Source organism: Podarcis muralis, chromosome 15 (genome assembly GCF_964188315.1).
Source record: "Podarcis muralis chromosome 15, rPodMur119.hap1.1, whole genome shotgun sequence".
Lineage (NCBI taxonomy): Eukaryota > Metazoa > Chordata > Lepidosauria > Squamata > Lacertidae > Podarcis > Podarcis muralis.
This window is the reverse complement of record NC_135669.1, coordinates 29,303,358-29,324,672: the sequence shown is the minus strand read 5'-3', so window position 1 is coordinate 29,324,672 and position 21,315 is coordinate 29,303,358. Positions and strand designations below refer to the sequence as shown.

General features: G+C 47.8%; 1 protein-coding gene across 2 annotated transcripts in view; it reads right to left on the bottom strand.

Annotated features, from left to right (window-relative positions):
• Positions 1–8,017: 8,017 nt before the first annotated feature.
• PITPNM3 (PITPNM family member 3) overlaps positions 8,018–21,315 on the bottom strand; it is a 70,586-nt gene continuing 57,288 nt past the window's right edge. For both annotated transcript variants that reach the window (XM_028708336.2, XM_077919354.1), the window contains exons 10-20: positions 20,965–21,137; positions 19,842–20,012; positions 18,458–18,649; positions 18,153–18,301; positions 17,364–17,480; positions 17,092–17,208; positions 15,302–15,450; positions 15,032–15,181; positions 14,160–14,343; positions 13,239–13,367; positions 8,018–11,056 (exon numbers count right to left, since the gene is read on the bottom strand). In XM_028708336.2, coding sequence (XP_028564169.2) covers positions 10,748–11,056; positions 13,239–13,367; positions 14,160–14,343; positions 15,032–15,181; positions 15,302–15,450; positions 17,092–17,208; positions 17,364–17,480; positions 18,153–18,301; positions 18,458–18,649; positions 19,842–20,012; positions 20,965–21,137 — 1,840 coding nt within the window. In that variant the 3' untranslated portion in view covers positions 8,018–10,747. The remainder of the gene's footprint in view (positions 11,057–13,238; positions 13,368–14,159; positions 14,344–15,031; positions 15,182–15,301; positions 15,451–17,091; positions 17,209–17,363; positions 17,481–18,152; positions 18,302–18,457; positions 18,650–19,841; positions 20,013–20,964; positions 21,138–21,315) is intronic.

Genomic DNA, 21,315 nt, shown 5'->3' with positions numbered 1-21,315 from the left:
ATTTCTATGGTTAAAAGCACCACTCCCTCTAACTGTCAATCATCTCCATGATGTCACTCATTGGCATAAAACAGCGATAGGTGGGTGCAAACTCATATCACACAATCGATTGGACAGCGCCTTAACATTTTGAGCAAGGGCAGCCAATGAGATGCCCTCTGGATGTTGTGGGACTACAACTCTCATCATCCACCCTGACCATTGGTCACAGCTGACAAATGTCAGTTCCTTATCTCCCCCTTCACCCCCACCCCAAGATAGTTTGCCCTGGGCTGCAGTATCCCCATCCGAATGTGAGTAGCATGAGCAGGTGGAGAAATTCACTGTTTCACCCAGATGCTCCCAATCTACATGCATTAGGAGGTTGAATGGGCGGGAAGGTGGGGGCATTTGGGAGCCTTTCAGGTCAGGGGGCTGAGAACAAGCAACCCTCCCACCCAAGGGAAGGAACCTTAGAAACATTTACACCTTCTGATACTGAGCAGAGTTTCAAAAAGAGTTTGTGGAATGTGCATGTGCGTGAGCATGCATGCATGTGTGTCTGTGAACACTGTACTTTTATATTCGTGTGCATTTATGTATAGCCCAACCCCTCCCATTCCTATCCCATCACTCAGAGATAGGTGGGTGCAGACTCATATCACACAATCGATTGGATAGCGCCTTAGCATTTTGAGCAAGGGCAGCCAATGTGATGCCCTCTGAATGCAGGCGGTGCTGTGGTGTAAACCACTGAGCCTCTTTTGTTGGCTGATCAGAAGGTCAGCGGTTCGAATCCCCGCGACGGGGTGAGCTCCCGTTGCTCTGCCACAGCTCCTGCCAACCTAGCAGTTTGAAAGCACACCAGTGCAAGTAGATAAATAGGTACTGCTGCAACGGGAAGGTAAACGGTGTTTCTGTGCATTCTGGTTTCCGTCACAGTGTTCCTTTGCGCCAGAAGAAGGTGGTGGACTACACCTCCCATCATCCATCCTGACCATTTGTCACAGCTGGTAAATGTTGGTTCCTTATCTTCCCCTGCCTGGCCACCAACCTGGATGGCTTTAAAATAGGATTAGACATATTCATAGAAAGTAGTGCTCCCAGGGGGGTACTCAAGGGTACGCAGTACCAGCATCTCTTGCTATTAAAAAGTATGGCACTTACTGTAACAACTTCATTGTGAGTACCAGCACCTATTGCTCTAGAGAAAAAGCACTGATGGAGAGGGTGATTGATGGCTGCTAGTCATGATTGTTATGTTATACTCCAGATTATTATATTATACTCCCTCTGCCCCTGAATAACCAGAAACAAGGGGAACAACAGCAGAGGAGGAGGAGTGTTAGCCCAATGTGCTGCTCTTGGGTTTCCCAGAAGTATCTGGTTGCACAAATTAAGCTGGTGGCCCTCCATCACTACATTTTCCTGGAGGAACATGCTCCCTACTTTAACTGTGCTTCTCTATCATTCTCCGCTCCACATTTTTCTAAACTCAAAAGCAATGTTGCAGCCTTTCCTTCGCATCCTGTCTCTGTTTCATGGGGTGCTGGTCCCTTGCCACCTCCTCACTGAGGAGCTGCGTGGGCAGAAACTGACCTCCTTCTCATGAAATTTCCTTCCTGGAAATGGACTTAATCTTTCAGTTGCACCCAGCTTCCCTTTTCCATTAACAGCAGACTCGTTTGCCACTATGGTAGCATCTCCTCAATTCTGGAGATGGAAATTACATAATCACAGATCACCGAGTTCATGGAAACTCGTCTTGATGAAACTGAACCAAACCCAGTAAACAAAAGAAAAGAAAATGGAAACCAGTTTATGAAGGTCGAAAGCAAGGAGGGTTACAATGAAGAGGCTTCAAAAGGCTTTTCTCCATGAACCACTTGAAGATTGCAGAGGGCACTACAAGCTGTTGTGGCGATTGCAATGCTCTGTACTAGATACTTTCTGGCTTCTTAAATTTATTGCCTTGTGTTTTATTTAATTTAATTTTTGCTGATTCATCCTGTAGTTTTGTTGTCCACACCCAAATATTTTATTGTTTTTATTTATGCAAGAAGCAACCATCAACATTCAACAGTTCCCACCCGACAGAAGGATCAGGTGCCTATCTAATTACACTTACCTTTTTTTTAAGGAAAAAAAAAACAATAAACCTGAAATGACTTTAAAGATATCATTCCACAAGTTGCTATATGTCCTCAGAGGCCTTTAACAGTATTAAACTATGGAACTCACTTCCACCAGAGGTGGTCATGGCCACCAGCTTGGATGGCTATAAAAGAGGATTAGACAAATTCCTGGAGGAGGAGAGAGCTATAGATGGCTACTAGATGTACTCTGAATATATGCTTCTGAATACCAGTAGATGGAAACCACAGGCGGGAAGAGTTGCTTTTGTGCTTGAAACCCACTTGCTGGTTTCCCTCAAACATTTCAAGAGATCAGGATGCTGGATTCGATGGGCCACTGGCCTGATCCTGCAGGCTGTTCTTATGTTCCTGCATGAGAGTAACAGCAAGTCTCCCCACCTGGGATTCCCAGCACCTGGTACTCAAAGACATTCTGCCTCTGATTGGGGAGATACAAACATCTACTAGCCCTTGTGACTAGTAGCCATCGCTAACATCCCTACCCCACCACCATTTGTCTAATCATCTTTTAAAGTCATCCAAGTTGGCCATCATTACCTCATGTAGGAACAAGTTGCTGCCACAGCCGCGCGACGTCCACGGCCAGTGTAGGGAGGGCCAAAAGAATGGACACAGGAGACTGATACAGTATTAGGTTGAATTAGGCCACAACTTTATTGATTACAGGGAAGGGTCAGTTTGGGAAAGTGTTGGGCATGTATACAACCCTCTGCAGTGCAGAAATCACAGCTAAGGAATATTTTCCGTGCACAAACTGTTGCACTTGTATTACCCTGCTCACCATTTTTCTAAACGCAAAAGCCCCAAGTGTTGCATCCTGCCTCTATATCGTGGGATGTGGGTTGCTTGCCATCCCCCAGTGTGGGGCTGTTTGTGTGGAAACTGCTGACCTTCTCATGAAAGGTTCTTCCGATGAAATGTGCCTCATCCTACATCAGCCTCCTTCAATCACTGCATCTTTTGATTGTGCCCAACTTCCCCTTTCTGCTACCCATGAAATGATTTACCCCCATGACATCATCTCCTCAGTTCTGAAGAAGCTCTGTGTGTGTCCTCTCTGCGCCACACCTTGTGACTTCAGCCAAAATACTATATAAGAAGAGTCTGTCCTCAAATCTGCTCCTCATCACTAGACAACATGAAGATCGCTCTGGCTTCCATAGCTGCTCTCCTTGTTGTGGCCGTGTTCTCCCTGGCCACTGCTGCCCCAGGTAAGTCAATTCTAATCTCTTTCCACATGATTCTCCTAGGAGATTTGGGACACTCACAGGGGCTTGTGGTGTCTTTTCTTGGTCCTTGATGGACTTGGGGGTGCTCTAAGATGAGGCACACTTGTGGGTGTAGTACAGGAGCTTGTTCTTTTGGGATAAAGCACTTTGAAATGGGGAGACATGGTGAGGGGCATCAGTCTCTTCATCTAAAAAGAATTAAAAAGTTTCATGGGGAGCATTGTCTGCTGTGACCCTCTTCAGCTGACCTGGAAACCTACTGGAGTTGTCAGTTCTTGTTCCGTGGCATTGATTGACCTGTGGTTGGACATTAGCTGGAATAAGGACATAAGAATGCAAGAAGAGCCATGCGGTCCAGAACCCTGTTCTCACAGTGGCCAACCAGATGCCACAATGGGTAACCCACAAAAGCAACTCTTCCCTCCTGTGGTTTCTAGCAACTGATTACTGCCTCCAACTGCAGAGGCAGATCATAGCCACCCTGGCTATTAACCATCAATAGCCCTGTCCTCCATGGATTAACCTAATCCTCTTTTAAAGCCATACAAGTTGGTGGCCATCACTAGGGTGGGCCATCTCAGGGATGTGCCAACCAGTTTGTTGGAGAGGTGGCCCAGTGCCGTGCTTAATGGGGAGGTGTTTTTGGTTGAACATGCCCCCTTGATGCAATGCATTAACCCAAGATGGAAACATCTTAGATAGTGGGAAAGAAAAGACATAGACACATCCATGCGGCAGGTGGAGGGGGGAGGAAAAGGAAGTTCTTCCAACAGTATTTATAACAGTATTTATATTTGCATTTATAACAGTTGTCACCCACCCCAGGACCTTATGGTGAAGGGATAGGGTAAAAAATCTTAGAAATGAAATGAATAGGTTTGAGACATGACAGCTACATGGAACCGACATGTTAGGAGGACCATGCTTCTCTCCCTCTCCCCCCCCCCCCCCCATGGCATCCCTATGAGATCCTGTTCATTTCACTGGGGCTTCGTCAGGAGACCTTCCTTGGAAATTGTGCCCCATCAAGCCCAGACCCATCTGTGGCCCACCATGCAGAGTGTGGCCCATGACAGCTTTTCAACAGAAGTGGGGAACTTTTTTCAGACCAAGAGCCACATTCCCTTCTTGGGGGGTTCACATACCCAGAGGTAGTGAGTATGGCCAGAAGGAAAGTGGGGAGGAGGGGAATGTGCCTCTCAGATTCGTACAGCAAAATATATCCCAGCCACACACAGAAAACCAGGGTTACCCCCACACACACACACACCTCCAGTCTCCTATTCTTTCCCCCTTTCTCCATCCTGGCACACGAATCATCAGCCAAGTCCAGGGAGAATTCTGAGGGCCACATTCAGAAGGAGGTGCCTAACTGCTGCTATTAAATATAAGGGATAGAGAAAGGAAGAGGATTGCAGTCCAGTCAAGTGGATGATGGTGCCTCTGGTGATAGCTACTTTGCATTTAATACATTTACTAATTTTAGTCAACAAATCACAGTACCTGGGTTTGATGGGCTCAGGGGTGCTCCAAAATGAGTCACCTTGAGAGAGTCTGTGTAGCACAGCAGTTAAATGCAAGAGCAAGACTTGTTTTGTTTTCAGCACAATGGAAATTGGGTACAGACAGGATAAAGGGCACCACACTTTTTATTAAAGGGAATTTAAAAAGCAACACTTTATTCAGAGAAATGTGTGGCAGTGATCTTGTCTAGTAGACTTCAAAGCCTACCAGAGCTGGCAGTGCTTGCTCCTTGGCCTTGATAGGCTAGAGTTGGGCACTTGAGGAAGGTGGAGAGCAGAGACTGGTAAGGGAGGAGAGCGTGGTCTGGGGAGAGTTCTGAGGGCCAGACGGAGAGTCCTGAAGGGCCACATTCAGCCAAGCCTGAAGTCCCCCACTCCTGCTTTTAAATGCATGAGGCTCTATGGACAGGTAAGATGGGGGTAACCCTCCGGTCAACTGGATGATGATGTCTTTGGTGATAGCCACTTGGTTTTTAATGAATTTCGTAAATAAATAACAATACCTGCTTTCCCCACCTCTTATAGCTGAGGCAGAAGCAACTCCCTGCTGCGTACAGAATTCCAAGAAGGCGTTCCCAAAGGCTACGGTGAAGGATTATTTCTACACCAGCAACAGATGTTCTCTGCCTTCCATAGTGTAAGTTTCAGAGGCCGGGCAAGAGCCCAAAGAACAGTGGGTGAACGTGGTTCAGAGGGTGAAGGGTGAAAGATGATGATGACAAAAGGTTCCAGCATTTGGGGGGGCTATTTTGAGTTGGGGGAGACACTGAAAAAATCACGAGTAGGTCTGAAAGATACAGAGGAATTGTCACCAGAGAGCCAAGATGGGTTGTGTCTTCCCACTAGGGATGGTAACAACTCTCCAATTCAGCTTCTGAGTCTTAAGTTCAGGTCAGTCAGTTTTTCAGAGATACACATCTCTCTCTCTTTCTCTCTCTCTCTCTCTCTCTCTCTCTCTCTCTCTCTCTCTCTCTCTCTATATATATATATATTGCATGAAAATTTGTAGACAAACGTTGCATATTACTCATAATCCATGCATTTATGCAAGCAATAGGTTGCACTTTTGTACATTATCACCATTAACACAGACATACTTGTGTGTATGGTTTGGTGGGGGAACTGGATTGCAAAATTCAGAGTGGTGCACATTTTAAAGGAGAGGTGCAATTCAGTGGGCGTTTTGGTTGTGAATTTGGTGGGGCTCTTATTACATTGTGAATAGGAGAAATTTCTCCCTCCTCTCTACACCCTGTCAAGGGTGGGCTTGGGGCCTTTTAACGTGGGAGGCAAACTCCCCGCCTGTTTCTCCAGATTCAAGAGAAGAGGGGTCCTCACACAAACGGACAATTCAAAGAGCATACTCAGTGACACACTAATGATGTCTGTTTCTTTCCCTGACAGGTTTATATTCAATAGTGGGAGGTCAGCCTGTGCTGACTCAAATGCTCAGTGGGCCAAGGATCTTGTGTCATATCTAGATAGTGTTATGAATACCACAGCCATTCCTGCCACTACCACCAGCGCATAGACCTCATGAGGAAAACGCAGCCTGAAACTCAGCAAGCCCTTTGCCACTTCAATGGGCCTCCTCTCTCTCTTTCCCCACCTCGAATTCCGGCCCCTTCATTGCTGAACAGACTTTTCATCCAAGGGATTCTCTGCCCATCAAGCAGACAACCTGCCTTCTGGGAAGGGCTCTCCCAGAAAGTGGTCCCTGAAGTCAGCAAGTGCCCCTTTCTTAGCTGCTGGAATGATATAATTTACACTATTTGAGGGTTCTTTTGTTCACATAAAGAACCATCTATTTCCAAGCAGCTTTACCAAACCTGGATTGAGTTCATCCATTTTGTTGACTTGTTTTAACTTCAATTGGACTTTGAATAAAAGCACAATTAATTGTCCTAGTTTTGAATTCCAATGTGGTATTATCTTACTTGGTGGGGTCATGCAAACAGCTATTCTGAATTATGCTTTTTGGAGGGGAGGGGAGGGGGTGTTGGGTATGAGTTTAATGGAGCCAAGGGGGCAGAGGCCCCAAACGGGCTGGAAACTAGTGAGTTGCTGTCCTGACCATGGAAGTGTAGGGCAGACCTCTGTTCTCAAACACACATTTTCAGGAAGGAGGGAGCCTGGAAAACTGAGGCCAACAGCCCTGACAGTAAATGAGGTTCTAACCAGGTGCTGAGCTTAACATCAGGCCAATGGCTCATCTATCCCAGCATCCTGTTCTCACAGTGGCCAACCAGATGCCCCCAACAGGAAACCCGCAAGCAGGACCTGGTCACAAGAGCAACTTTCTCCTCCATTCATTTTCTCAATCATCTTTTAAAGCCATCCAAGTTGGCTGCCATCACAGCCTCCCATGGGGGAAGAGCTCCATAGATGAATACTGCCTGGAGGATTTCTTTACTGGGATGTAATCCATTGGAACAGTCAAGTACAACATTCCTTATTTCCCTAGAGTGGGCACAGGCAGGGGGATGTTACTCCAGTCAGTGTAACTTCCTCTTCCACTGGTCTGGAGCATCCTCTCCCTGCATGTGATCTGGGAGATGGATGTGGCCCTGGCTGACTCCATAAAAGAGCTGAGTTACACAGCCATTTTCTCTCTATTGGCTTTCTCTTGCTGCTCTCTTGCTGCCATGCTGCTTTCCTGCAGCCATTTTGTTCTCTTAATGTAATTTTGCTGTCTGCTGGCTCTCAGCCAGCAGGACCTGAGCTCAATCTCCATATGAGATGAACTCACAGTTTGTCACGTAACTGCTAGTTAAAGTCTGCCTTTCAGGGATCAAATCGTGAACTGAAATGTGAGTAAACCTCTGGTTACTTTATGCCTTTATTCTTTTAAGAGGGATAAAAGGGGTCACCAGGAATAATCCATCTGCGCAAGCCAGATTGGGTTACTTAACCAAAGAGATTCAAACGAATCTGCAAACTGGCTTCCTGCTATATTGAGGGGAATCTGCTCTGCTACATCACTCACTAGCGTGAGTGAATGAAAGATAATACTTATTCAATATATCCTTTCCTACTATCCTCAACATTCCCACAAGAGGAGCAGACCATACCTTGACACACACACAGTCTGACAACAAAGAACTGCAAACCAGAAAGAGCCACACAGTCCTGAGTGAGAAGGTAGAGTGGTTTTATTTGATCCGTGTGCTGAGAGGGTCGCAGAAATTCAGCAGGAAGGACAGAGAGTGAGAAAAGGACCCTTTCCAAGTACAGATACCAAAAAGGCAGAGAAGGTGTTCGTTTGACAGGACTCCATTTGTCAGAGGATTATTTTTTATATATATAATAGAAAAACACACAATTCCACACCAAAATGTACACCGCTTGTGGGGGGAGGACACAAGTCTTTATCCCCTCCTCCTGTTTTGATTGTCCATGTAATAAACTCAGAGTTGTACATTGATGCAGACTGTAAGACTTCAGAACGCCCCCCGAAACCCTCCTGCCTCTCTGCACAAAGAGGACACCCAGGACTTCACATCTGTGGCAGGACAAGACTCCTCAGAGTCAGGGCTAGGAAGAGCCTTGCCACCCCAAGACCACCATTCCTTGGCACACCAGCTCTTGAAAGCATTGGAGGGGCCATAATCTTCTGGTGCTTGCAACTTCATCACCCAGCCTGAGTTTTATCAAGAACTACAGCTGTGTTTGACTGTCCAGACTGGTTTTCATTTGCTTAGGTGATCTCACCCCTCTGCCTTTCATGGCAGAAGTTCAATAGGCATAGAGGGAACGTCTCTATGGTCATCAACTGTGTCCTAAGATGCTGCTGATGCTGCATTTTGCAACCCAAAGTTCAAGCAGTTCAGAGTTTGAAATGCGGTCCTTTGAGATAATCACTGGACAATCTGTCCCCAGCTCCAAGCTCAGGGCTGGGATCTGAAGGAGACACCACTGCAGTGTTGCTGCAGGGGGTTGCACCAGATGAATTCTAACTCTGCAATCCTATGATTCCAGCCAGTTTGAAACTGGTTCAGGGATGCTGCTTTCCCACTGGAGCAATTATTAGTCAAAAACTTTCACAGAAACACAGCCCTACCCCTGGAGTTTTTCAGCCTGGAGCACTAAAAGCTTTGAAATGGGTCTGCAGTACCTTCCAAGTTACGAGACCACCGCTGACTCACTCCAAATCATGGTATCACATCAGCAGGAGGGTTTTTTTTTTTAAAGAGGAAGTTGCAAGTGTTTTGGGTGACCTTGCTTTCTAAGACCTTTGAAACAAACTCCACAGAGAGAAAGTTCAGGATGGAGCTGAGGAGGGAAGCCCAGCTCTCTCACCCCTCAGGACCAGCAGACCTAACCATCGCCTGAGCGCCTCTTGAGAATGGAAGCTCAAGATCTGGGTGATGAGTTCAAGTCCCCCTCCCCACTTCCTTTCTTACAGGACAGCAAACGAAACAGACCAAGTGCAAAAATGTGAACCTGTGCTGTGCAACAACAGCAGTGGAAGTCGTGCGAAAGGCCCCCATTAGATAATATACACTGCACACACAGGGTAGTTACAGGGCACGCCATTTGGCACCCCATCCTGTTCCCCTATGTAAAGATTTCTCTCTTTCCACACCTTGGCTTAGTGAAACTGGGCTACTCAGATGCCATGGAGGTCCCCTACCCCCAAAAAAGCCATGGGTTTGCACCCAAGAGCCGGGAAAGAGAATGTGAGTGTGTTGGGTATGGTGTGTGTGTGTTGGCGTGTATGATGTATGGTTGTGGTGTGTGTGTGTGTGTGTGTGTGTGTGTTTAGGACATCAGACTTGGAAGCGCAGGTGTGAGCAAGTCCTTGCCTTTTCCGTTTGAAATCCACACTGAACACTGAACAGGCGACACATGCACTCCCCACCCACCCCTTTCACTTGGAAACACTTGCCACAACCGACCACGTTCCACAAGACACAACGGCAGCGCGCACAATTTCGACACACACACACAGGGTGGCAGCAGCACTGAGGGGTGCTTTGGAGATCCCAATGGGGGCGAAGGAGAGAAGAAGAAGAAGAAGGGGCACATAACACACTCCTAACGATATTTGGTTCATCAAATGGACTGCTCCAGTGTGGGGTTTATTGTCCACAAAACCACAAGCCACCAACACGCCCAACCGTGTGGCAGGAGAACGCAGGCGCCACAGCTGGAAAAAAGCCAGACACCCCTTCAAGCAGCAGATGCCACCTTTGCCTTCCTCTTATCCAGGGAATTTTCCTTCCGTAAATGTTTCCGGAAAGAAGCCACGTTCGCCTCCTTCTTTGCTGATGTCCCTGTCTGTTTTCCGTCTCTTTAGAAACATGGAAATCTGAGGCCGGCTATATCAATGGGCCGCTGGAACGGAAAAGACCTTTCAGGCACTTCAGAGAGTCTCTCTGCAAAGCTGCCTGCTGACCACCTCTGTGCTTGGATGGGTTCCTTCCATCCCCGAGAGAGTTGTCTCCACTGTCGGTGCAGCCATGGGGCTTGGAAACCAACCTGCACTTTTTTATTTGAAAAGCAGGTTTAGGTGCTGCCTGGGGTCCCCTGTGGTATGAGCCGGACCCCTTATTGCACGCTTCAAAATGTAGTATACATGTACAGCTCATTTGCCGGCCCAACGCACCAACCTCCAGAAACCGCAGCAGGCATGCCCCGTTTTCTCTGCTCTCCACATTTCGTCAGCAGATACACAAATAGGGGAGCACGCAGGGGTGTCCCTTCGGAAGACAGACACCATTGGAGCTTGGGGGAGCCCCCCCGGCCCTTCCCTGCCCAATTTGGACCCCAGAGCCGCCCAGGCGGCTCTCAAAGTGCCGGAACCCAACACGCTCATCACAGGACGCAGGAGCCACGACGGCACCCTCCCCAATGCCCGCTATGGGGCAGACTCGAACTTGGGGATCCCCCCTCTGCCCCACGCAATGGGGGGCAGGGGCCGGTCATGGTCCTTGTCCGACTCAGGCTGGCTCTGGGCCCGTTCCGGCTTGGGGGTCAGGGAAGGCGGGTCGGGCTGCTGGACGGAGAGAGTCCTCCGGAGGTGGTTCCGCTTGCGCAGGAAGTCTGGCTGGGAGTGGAGGCCGAAGCTGCCCTTGCGCAGGATCATGCGCGAGTTGTTCTTCTTGGGGCGGGAGCGCAGGCTGGACTCCAGCGAGGCCAGGTGGGCTGCGTAGCCTTCGCTCAGGAACTGGAAGGAAGAGGAAACAGAGAAGGACAGAAATCGACAGCATTGAAGGCAGTTGGACTAGACCCTTGGGGTACCTTCCAATTCTACAATTCTATGATGCTTCTGGAGGGCAAAGGGGACCGGCTAGAAGGGCTGGGAGCTGGGGGCACTGTTATACAGTGGTTCCGCTCCTTCCTCCTGGACCAGAAAGTTATGGTGGGGGATGAGTGTTCAGACCCCTGGGCTCTCACTTGTGGGGTGACTCAGGGTTCTGTCCTCTCCCCCATGCTTTTTAACATCTACATGAAGCCCCTGGGAGAGATCATCAGGGGGTTTGGGCTGGTTGTTCATCAGTATGCTGATGATACCCAGCTCTACATCTCTTTTAAATCAGAACCAGTGAAGGCAGTGAAGGTCCTGTTTGAGTGCCTGGAGGCAGTCAGATTGGCTAACAGATTGAGGCTGAATCCTGACAAAACAGAAGTACTGTTTGGGGGGGCAGGGGGCAGGCAGGTATGGTCCTGAATGGAGCAAGGACCAGGTGCACAGTCTTGGAGTCATTTTGGACTCACAGCTGTCCATTGAGGAGCAGGTCAATTCTGTGTTGAGGGCAGCTGTCTTCCAGATCCATCTAGTATGCAGGCTGAGACCCTATCTGCCCGCGGACTGTCTCACCAGAGTGGTGCATGCTCTAGTTATCTCCCGCTTGAACTACTGCAACACACTCTATGTGGGGCTACCTTTGAAGGTGACCCGGAAACTACAACTAATCCAGAATGTGGCAGCTAGACTGGTGACTGGGAGTGGCCACAGAGACCACATAACACTTGTCCTGAAAGATCTGCATTGGCTCCCAGTACATTTCCAAGCACAATTCAAAGTGTTGGTGCTGACCTTTAAAGCCCTAAACGGCCTCAGCCCAGTATACCTGAAGGAGCGTCTCCACCCCCATCGTTCTGCCCGGACACTGAGGTCCAGCTCCAAGCACCTTTTGGCGGTTTCCTCACTATGAGAAGTGAGATTACAGGGAACCAGGCAGAGGGCCTTCTCAGCGGTGGCACCCGCCCTGTGGAATGTCCTCCCATCAGATGTCAAGGAAATAAACAACTATAAGACATTTACAAGAAATCTGAAGGCAGCCCTGTTTAGGGAAGTTTTTAATGTTTGACATTTTATTCTGTTTTTAATCTGTTGGGAGCTGCCCAGAGTGGGTGGGGAAACCTAGCCGGGTGGACGGGGTATAAATAATAAAGTGTTATTGTTACAAGAATGTGAGGACTGAGGTGCTGTTTCCTGAAGTCCAAAGCGCCCAGGGCAAGGGAACAGAAGCCCATTCACAACTGTCCTTTTCACCCTTTGGACCTGCCCCTTGCAAAGAGTCAACTCTCACATGAACTTAGTCAGTAACTGGAGAGGCAAATGCAGAAAAGTAGGGTCCTACCCTTCCTCACAGATTATGCAATAATCTTACAGTTATACAACAACAATAACAAATAGGGCTGCAGTGCAGTTAAATTCTATGAGATTCCCTTGTCTTGCTTTTCGGCTAGATCAGTGGTTCCCACAGTGGGCGGTACCACCCCCTGGGGGGCAGCAGGATTCCCTAGGGAGGTGGCTAAGAGGCAAGCAGATAGTAGAAGGGCACTGGATCAATTTCATCCAGTTTGCTTACTCCATTAAACTAAACAGTATCTGAAGAAGTGTGCATGCACACAAAAGCTCATACCAATAACAAACTTAGTTGGTCTCTAAGGTGCTACTGGAAGGAATTTTTTTTATTTTGTTTTGACTACAGCAGACAACACGGCTACCTGCCTGTAACTAGTTTCATTTGGATTTTGAATAAACGTGCAATTAATTCTTATTGCTTTGAATTGTGTGCTGCATAATTACTTTGCTCAGTGAGTTGCACAAACTGCTAGTCTGAAAAATACTTTTTATGGGGTTTTGAATAAATGTGCAATTAAGTGCAACTGTTTTGAATTTTATTGGGGTGCTCATCCTGGTCAGTCACCGAAATTGACTCATTCATTCATTGGGTTATTATCGTCCTTAGTGGATCATGTAAAGCGATATTGTGAATGGAGCTTTTAAATATATATATAGCACAGGGAACACTAGGGATGAATTGACGGAACCAAAGGGGTGGTGGCCCCCAAAGGTTCTGGGGCCACTGCTCTAAACAAAGAAATAACAAAGTCACCTGACACTGAGCCTGATATTTCTTTGCTGGCCGTCCAACGATGTAGATCTGGGAGGGGGAGAGACCCAGGACGTTGTAAACAGAGATGTCTTTCATGGAGCCATAGGCAGCACAGATCTTGATGTGGCACTAGGAGAGGATGGAGAAATGACAAAGCTTCAGCCCCTTTTCATCACATTTTGGCTGGTTGCCTCTTTGACTCACTTATCTCAGGCCTTGAAGCTGCTATGGACACGCTCTCCGTACTCTCTCCAGGGACAGAAGGGGTATACAAGAGACAAATTCATGGAGGAGAGGGATACCAATGGCTGCTAGACATGCAGCTGGAAGTAGCAATGCTTTTGAATATGACGGGAGGGGAGAGGGCTCTTGGGCTCGGATCCTGCTTACTGGTTTCCTGCAAGCATCTGATTGTCCACTGTGAGATGCTGGACTAGATGGGCTGCTGGCCTGATCCAGCAAGCTCTTCGTATGTTCCTAATGTCCAAAATTTGCCCCTGCAGGCAGTTTGAAGCATCAGGACTGAGCAGGAGATATTCATCCGAGCCAACGCTGCTGCCAACTGCACCGGAAGGTCAGTGCCCAGTCGGCAAAGCCCTCCACCCCAACCCGAACTAAGGATGGGTGTGGATTTGATCTGAACTTCCTGAAACAATTTTGAAAACTGAAACAAAACTCTCACTTCTCTGAATTTTGAAGTTATCCGACGACAAAAAAGTGCCCCAAAAACGCATATACTTGTGGGCCAGTAAATGTGTCTATTTAAAAAATAAAAATAAATAATGCATTATATCAAGGGGGATTGCTTGAATATATCTATATATGCTGTAGATATATAGATATTGTTTGTTTGGTTTGTTGGTTATTGCATTTGTACCCCACCCCCACCCACCCTCCATTCCCCACCCATCTGTCAGCTACCTCTTGCACCAGGTTGCGGAGGAAGATGGTCTTCTGCCTCAAGGGGTCATGGACCAGCCCATCCGAGAAGAAGATCATCCCTTGGGGAAAGTTGTGCTGAGAGAGCCAGGAGACGACCCGCTGCTTCTGCATGTCCGGGCGCCCTGTGATGTAGATGATCAGGTAGCCCAGGTCTTGCCAGTGTCTGCAGTATGCAGGGGACACACACAGAGAGAGAAGGTGCTCAAATCACAGAGTGCTCATTTTGTAGAGCTGGAAAAGGTTCAGAAAAGGGCAACCCAAAAGTGGATGGAACAACTCTGCTATCAAGAAAGGTTGTGGCATTTTGGACTTTTCAGTTTGGAGAAAAATTATGCAAGGCATGGAGCAAGAGGGTAGGGGAAACTTTTCCTCCTTCTCTTGTAGGAAACATTGGGAGATTGGGGACAGACAAAAGAAAGTCCTCCTTCACACAGCACGAAGTTAAACTACAGAACTCCCTCCCACAGGAAGCAGTGATGGCCACCAACTTGGATGGCTTTAAAAGACGATCAGACAAATCCATGGAGGAGGAGAAGGCTATCAATAGCTAGTAGCCATGATGCTTATGTTCTGCCTCCACAGCTGGAGGCAGCAATGCTTCTGAATTCCAGTTGTTGGAAACTGCAGGTGGGGAGGGGGCTCTTGTGCTTGGGTCTTGCTTGATGGTTTCCCACAGGCCTCTGGGTGGCTACTGGAAGAAAAGGATGCTGGACTGGGGTGGGTCATTGGCCTGATCCATTGGCCTGTTCTCATGGTCCAGCCTCTAGGGTTTCCCAAGGTCAACTGAGCCTCCACCCGGCCTGAGTATGAATTAATTCTGCCCACAGAATAATTTGCTGGGAGCCCCTCACCTGACAACGTCAACTGCACCGGCCCGAACTTTGGGGTCGCTGCCCATGATGGAGACACTGGCTGCGAAGGACCCATCGATGCTGAAAACCACGCACTCCATCCCCCGGGGGAGGACAGTGAGGTAGCTGACGGCTGTGCTCTGGTCGCCCCTGGAGGGGGCAAAAAGCAAGTACCGCGTTCTCTCCAACCGCTGAGCATTTCTTCTGCACCCCCCCCCCAACATGGCACACAGACACCCTTCCCAGAACCTCCCAAGCCCTGGGCCTTACCTGACCACCATCTTGATGGGGTAGACACCCACCGCCAGCCTCTTCTCTTTAGGGAAGTTGTAGGAGACCCTCCCGCTGCTGTTGGTGATCTCCGTGTCAAAGTAGACCCAGCGCCCAGAAGAGGGCTCTGTCATAATGAAGATGTCAACCTGGAGGAGGAAGAGAACACCTGGATGCACTTCCTGTTATCCAGTCAGAGAGCAGGAGCACATAAGAACGAAAGATGAACCTTGGTGGGTCAAGATGATGGCCCATCTGGTCCAGCACACTATTCTCACAGGGGCCAAATGCCCCTAACAGACGAGGAATGTAGATAGATTGCCTCTGGGCCTGGAGGCTCCAGAAGAGCTTCTATCCATGGACTGTTAGGCCGCTGAATGAAAAGATAACAACAGGGCAACTGACTTTCGGGTTTGGCGGGTGTGCGTCAGTAAACGAGGGGAATTAAGACTAAGAGAGCTGAGTGGGGGGGTGTTCGTGTAATCTCACTGTATACAAGTTATACAAGTGACAAGAAAGTATTTCAATTTCAAATTTCAATTTCAATTTCAATTTTAAATTTCAATTTCAATTTCAGAGCATCAAACGATCCTTGCTGGATGTTGTGGTACAGTGGCAACAGACCCACAGCTGTTTCTCCTGAGACCCGCCCCCCCCCCACTCCCCAGCAGTTGTTCTCTGTCGGGGCATCACCAGGTCTGTGTCACAAGCACCCTACGTCCAGATATTTTTGGAGTACAACTCCCATAAGCCCCAGTCTGCAGTGGAAGAGGAGTGGGAAGCAACTTTAGTGCCAAGCAGGCTGTGATATTGGTGCATTATACATTGGGATGTCTCTGAAGATGATTCGGAAACTTCAGCTGGTGCAGAATTCAGTGGCCATGTTGCTCACCGGAGCAAGATGGTTTGAACATATTACACCAATCCTGGTCTGACTGCACTGGCTACCAAATTAGTTTCCGGGCCCAATTCAAAGTGTTCGTTTTGACCTATAAACAGCTCAGGACGGCAATACCTCAAGGACCACCTCTTTCCATATGAACCTACCCGGACCCTGAGATCATCTTCTGAGGCCCTCCTTCATGTGACCCCTCCTCAAGAGGTCTAAAGGGTGGCAACACGAGAACAGGGCCTTCTCTGCAGTGGCTCCCCGCCTGTGGAATGCTCTCCCCAGGGAAGTTCGCCTGGCGCCTTCATTATACACCTTTAGGTGCCAGGCAAAAACGTTCCTTCTTAACCAGGCCTTTGGTTGATCTGATTTACACCCTATGCCCATTTAAAATGTTTTATTTTGGGGGGGGGAGGCTATTGGGTTTTTTTATATTTTTATTAGGTATTTTATGGTTTTATATCTTTATTTTGTTCTGTGGACCACCCTGAGACCCCCAGGTATAGGGAAGTATATTATTATTAATCATCATCATCATCATAATTGGTGGGGAGGCAGCACCAGCTTCTTTCCCCAATTTACTTCCCAGCTTTGAGTGCTGCAATTTTGCCCAGGTGAAGAGCGTGGCAAAGAGCAGGCAGATTTAAATGAGCCATTAAATCAAAGGGCTGCCACCCAGGAGCTGCCTCCCTTAGACTCTGCACTTTGGTGCAATACGGAACCTGCTAAAAATGCTAAGGGTGGGCAGCCTTGCTCTTCCTCTGCCGTCCCACCAGTAAGAAGCCTCCCTCTGAGAACAAAGTCCCCTTCTGAAGTCTCTTTCACTGCATGGCTGACACACCCCTGTGTTTCCAATTAGCCTTAGCAGGAAGAATGAAGACCGGGGGGGGGGGGGGCTTACCTTTTCTCCCGTCAGGGCCACCATGTCAAGGGGGCCATACATGAAGCGGCCAACCAGGGACTGGGGGCCATCTTCGGCCGCGATGACGTCGTTCGATCGGTGGTTGGAAGTCACATTCTGAAAAGGAAAGAAATGCACTCCTGTTTTCTTTGTTGTAAGCTGTGGTGGGTACCGTATTTCTCTCTATGTGTGGGAAAGCAGCATAGAAATAAAATGAATGAATGAATGAATGAATGAATGAATGAATGAATGAATGAAAAGGCGCTCATCACCCTCAGTTTGACTTGGGTTCTCTTGCGCAGCCATTTCTCTCGGGGGTTCGAAGGACTGAGCATCGCTGGGTCCAAGCTGTTACTCTCCTTGACAGTGGTGGTTTCAAATCTCATCACCTGAAACGAAATGTGGGCATCTGAGAGGGACGGCAGCCTCGGCGGCAGAAACAGCCACGCAAGATGGCATCATTTTCTTTATAATAATGGGCTGGATTCAACTAGGTTGTTGCGTGCATGGAACAAGGAATTCCAAGGTGCCCTGATGGATTTATTTATCCATTCTGTTCCATAAAATTCATATAATTCATTAAAGAGGGGCTTTGCAAAAAAAATTAAACAATTAAATTATGGATAATAAAAATGAACAATGATTTAAGACATTCAAAAAGTTTTTAAAAATGGGTTAAAACTCACACCAGCTTTCTAAACATCTCGGTAGACTTGTCTAACCAAGAATGTTTTTAGCAGGCGCCCAAAAGAGCAAAGTGAAGGTCAAGAGGCAGGGAGTTCCGTAGGGCAGGTGCTGCCACAAAAAAGGAACGATTGCTTACAAATTGCAGCGTGGGTGTTGCCTGGCACTTGTAAACAGTACTAGTTCGGTCAATCAAACTGGTCGAGTGGTCATGAACTGGGTAAGCCAATCTTGCAGATAAACTGATCCCAAGTTGTTATTCATTTTTTATTACATTTATATTCCACCTCCCCCCCCCCTCCAGGTTCCATGGTTCTCCCATCCTCCATTCTACATCCGCCCCAAGGTAGAGGGGTAGAAAAAAGTGGCCCTCTCACCTGTCTGAGGATGAAGGCAACCACGTCTGTGGACTCCCAGTAGCTGGCATGGAAGAGATGGGGGAGAGCCACTGTGGGGAAAGCCGTAAGGACGTCTGGGCAGTATAAGGCATAATCTATCCTCTTTGCCCCCCACCATTTAGATGTGACTGCAGGGAAACAAAGGAGGTCAGCATCAGCAAGACTGTGCCCCAAAGCTTCCTGTTTCTCACAAGATTCCCTGCACCTTGGATTCCCATTTTTTGTTCAACCAGAAACAGAGAGAGAGAGATCTCCTGCCTTAACCCCCAGAGGGCGGGACTCACTCTGGGTCACGCTAGCAGGCAGCAAACTCTCCCTCGACCCAGAACTCTCGCTGTCGCTGCTGCCGGTGCTCCCTCGCCGCCCCTTCCCTAGAGTGGCGTTGGCAGGCTCAGAGACCCCTGGCAAGGAGAAGGAGGGCAGCTTTGCAGAATTATCTTCAGCAAACAGGGCGCTGTGGCAGTGGAGGACATCCGCTGCAAGGGGTGGAGAGAGAGAGAGAGAGAGAGAGAGAGAGAGAGAGAGAGAGAGAGAGATCAGGTGGCAGGAGGTGTTATTCCAGTCCATCTTCGTCCCCCGTCCCCCCAGAAAACCATGTGTTCATGAGATGCCTTCCTTTGGCTGAGTATTCGGGGAAAGAGGGAGTCTTTTAAGCTACTATTTTGCCACTACAGAGGTACCTCTAGCTACGAACTTAATTCGTTTCGGAGGTCCGTTCTTAACCTGAAACTGTTCTTAATTAGAAGCGTGCTTTCGCTAATGGAGCCTCTTGCTGCCACTGTGCCGCCGGCACACAATTTCCGTTCTCATCCTGGGGCAAAGTTCTCAACTCGAGGTAACTCTTCCAGGTTAACGGAGTTTGTAACCTGAGGTGTTTGTAACTCGAGGTACCACTGGATCTTATCTGATATTGCAGCCTTTTGCTATCTATCTATCTATCTATCTATCTATCTATCTATCTATCTATCTATCTATAGTGATACCTTGGTTCTCAAACTTAATCCATTCCAGGAGTCTGTTCAACTCCTGAAACTGTTTGAAAACCAAGGCACGGCTTCCAAATGGCTGCAGGAGCTTCTTGCACTCAAGCGGAAGCCGCATTGGATGTTCAGCTTCTGAAAAACGTTTGCAAACCGGAACACTTACTCCCAGGTTTGCGGCGTTCGGGAGCCGATTTGTTCAGAAACTAAGCCATTCGAGAACCAAGGTACAACTCTATCTATCTATCTATCTATCTATCTATCTATCTATCATCTATCTATCTATCTATCTATCATCTATTGTTTTAAGCTATTTTTGTAAGTCACCTTATAGTAAGAAAGGCATGATTTTATTTCTTACATGAATATTGCGGCACGTGGCTACTGCGTGCCACCAGGGTATGCAAATGTCTCATTTAAGTCTACATAGAATCTTTATTCTCAATAATGATGGGACTCACAGGTAGAGAATCATTTTTATTTTTAATGTTTGTAAAGGGAAATCTTTGTATGAGGTTAATACTTTATTATCCCTTTGGAGATGTGCTCTATCTTTATACTTCTGCCCTTCTGGGCTTTGATGCTGTACATTTTTTTATTCTTTGTCCTCTTTCATTTGTTGTTATATCTGCACTTTTTGAGGTGAGAAACCAATAAAATTGGAAAACCGGAGAAATATGAGAAGTACCTAAGAGGTGGGACTTCCCATCTCCCAGTGGGTAACGCTGGTATCTCGGGACCGTAAATGGAGGCAGGAGGTGGAACTTGTTCTGCAGTAAGGGCTCAAGTCTGGAAGCAGAGGGGTCTGCAGAGTGGAAAAGGCTGTAGACCTGGCTGCAGGCGGGATGCACCTGGGAGGCTGGAAAGGGGGAGAGAGGCAGGGGAGGAAGGAGCCCCAGAGTCATCAGAAATGAGCCCACAAAATGTCTTGAAGCAGGACAGAAACAGCTGCCAAGCTTGTCCCTACATTCCCAGAGAGGCTTCAGCGGAGGTGGGGGGGGGGTCAGCTTTGAGCTGTCAAATGGAGAAATGGGCCAGCCCAGTGGATTCTTGAATGAGCGGGTGCATCCCATAAACAGCAGGATTTGCTTTTTCCAGAATAATAATAATAATCCTCTCTGCATCTGCATCCTTCAACACAGTAACAATTAACTGCACATTCATTCATTCAGAAAATAAATATATGCTCTGACACTGCAGCTAAAAGAAAGAATATGCAGCAAAGAATATTGCATGGAAAATATTTTTTTACACATCCTTACTAATGGAAATGTGAGGGTGAAGGAAATTTAAAGCCTTTAGAGTGTTTGTATATTTAGATTATTTATATATGACTACTTAACCAAAAAGCTGGAGAGTTCAGCCAGTAGAGCACGGGACTCTTAATCTCAGAGTTGTGGGTTCAAGCCCCATGTTGGGCAAGAGATTCCTGCATTGCAGGGGGTTAGACTAGATGACCCTCGTGGTCCCTTCCAACTCTACAATTCTATGATTCTATGTGCAAAACTTCACCTACCACAAATGTACAGTAACTAATTTATAAGAAAATCAATAGCTGTTACTGAAAATTGGCTATCTTGTGACAACTCGGCACTGTAAATACAAACAAATGTGACCAATGAAAGCGCTAACGGCAGTAAATTTTTTGGAAGAAGTGTGGAAAGTGTTTTGTTCGAGGCTCTAAGGCTGATCAGTCGTAAAGAAGTGATCGACGCGCTTGAAGGAGGCCACCTCCAGAGCCCCCCTACTGCCCCCTTGCCTCTTAGCACCCCTCCAGGTAATTCCCCCCCCCCCAAAGCAACTGGGCTCACCTTCTAGGCCAGGCAGAACCGTTCTCCTCATGGCAAGCACCAAACCAAGGGGGGAGCCGAAGAGGAAGAAATCGGAGACTTCAAAGTCAAAGCGTCCCAGGTTGACGTCCAGCAGGTTGGCAGAGGTCTCAGGAGGGAAATCAGCATCCTCACTCATCATTGTGGAGTGGATGCTGGAGAGGAGAGAAGCAGAGGGAGAGGAACATGGAAGATGAACATTGTCCAGACCCGAGGTGATCAAGGGTCTGGAAACCAAGCCTTATGAGGAACAGCTGAGGGAGCTGGGTATGTTTAGCCTGGAGAAGAGGAGATGGAGAGGGGACATGATAGCCATCTTCAAATATCTGAAGG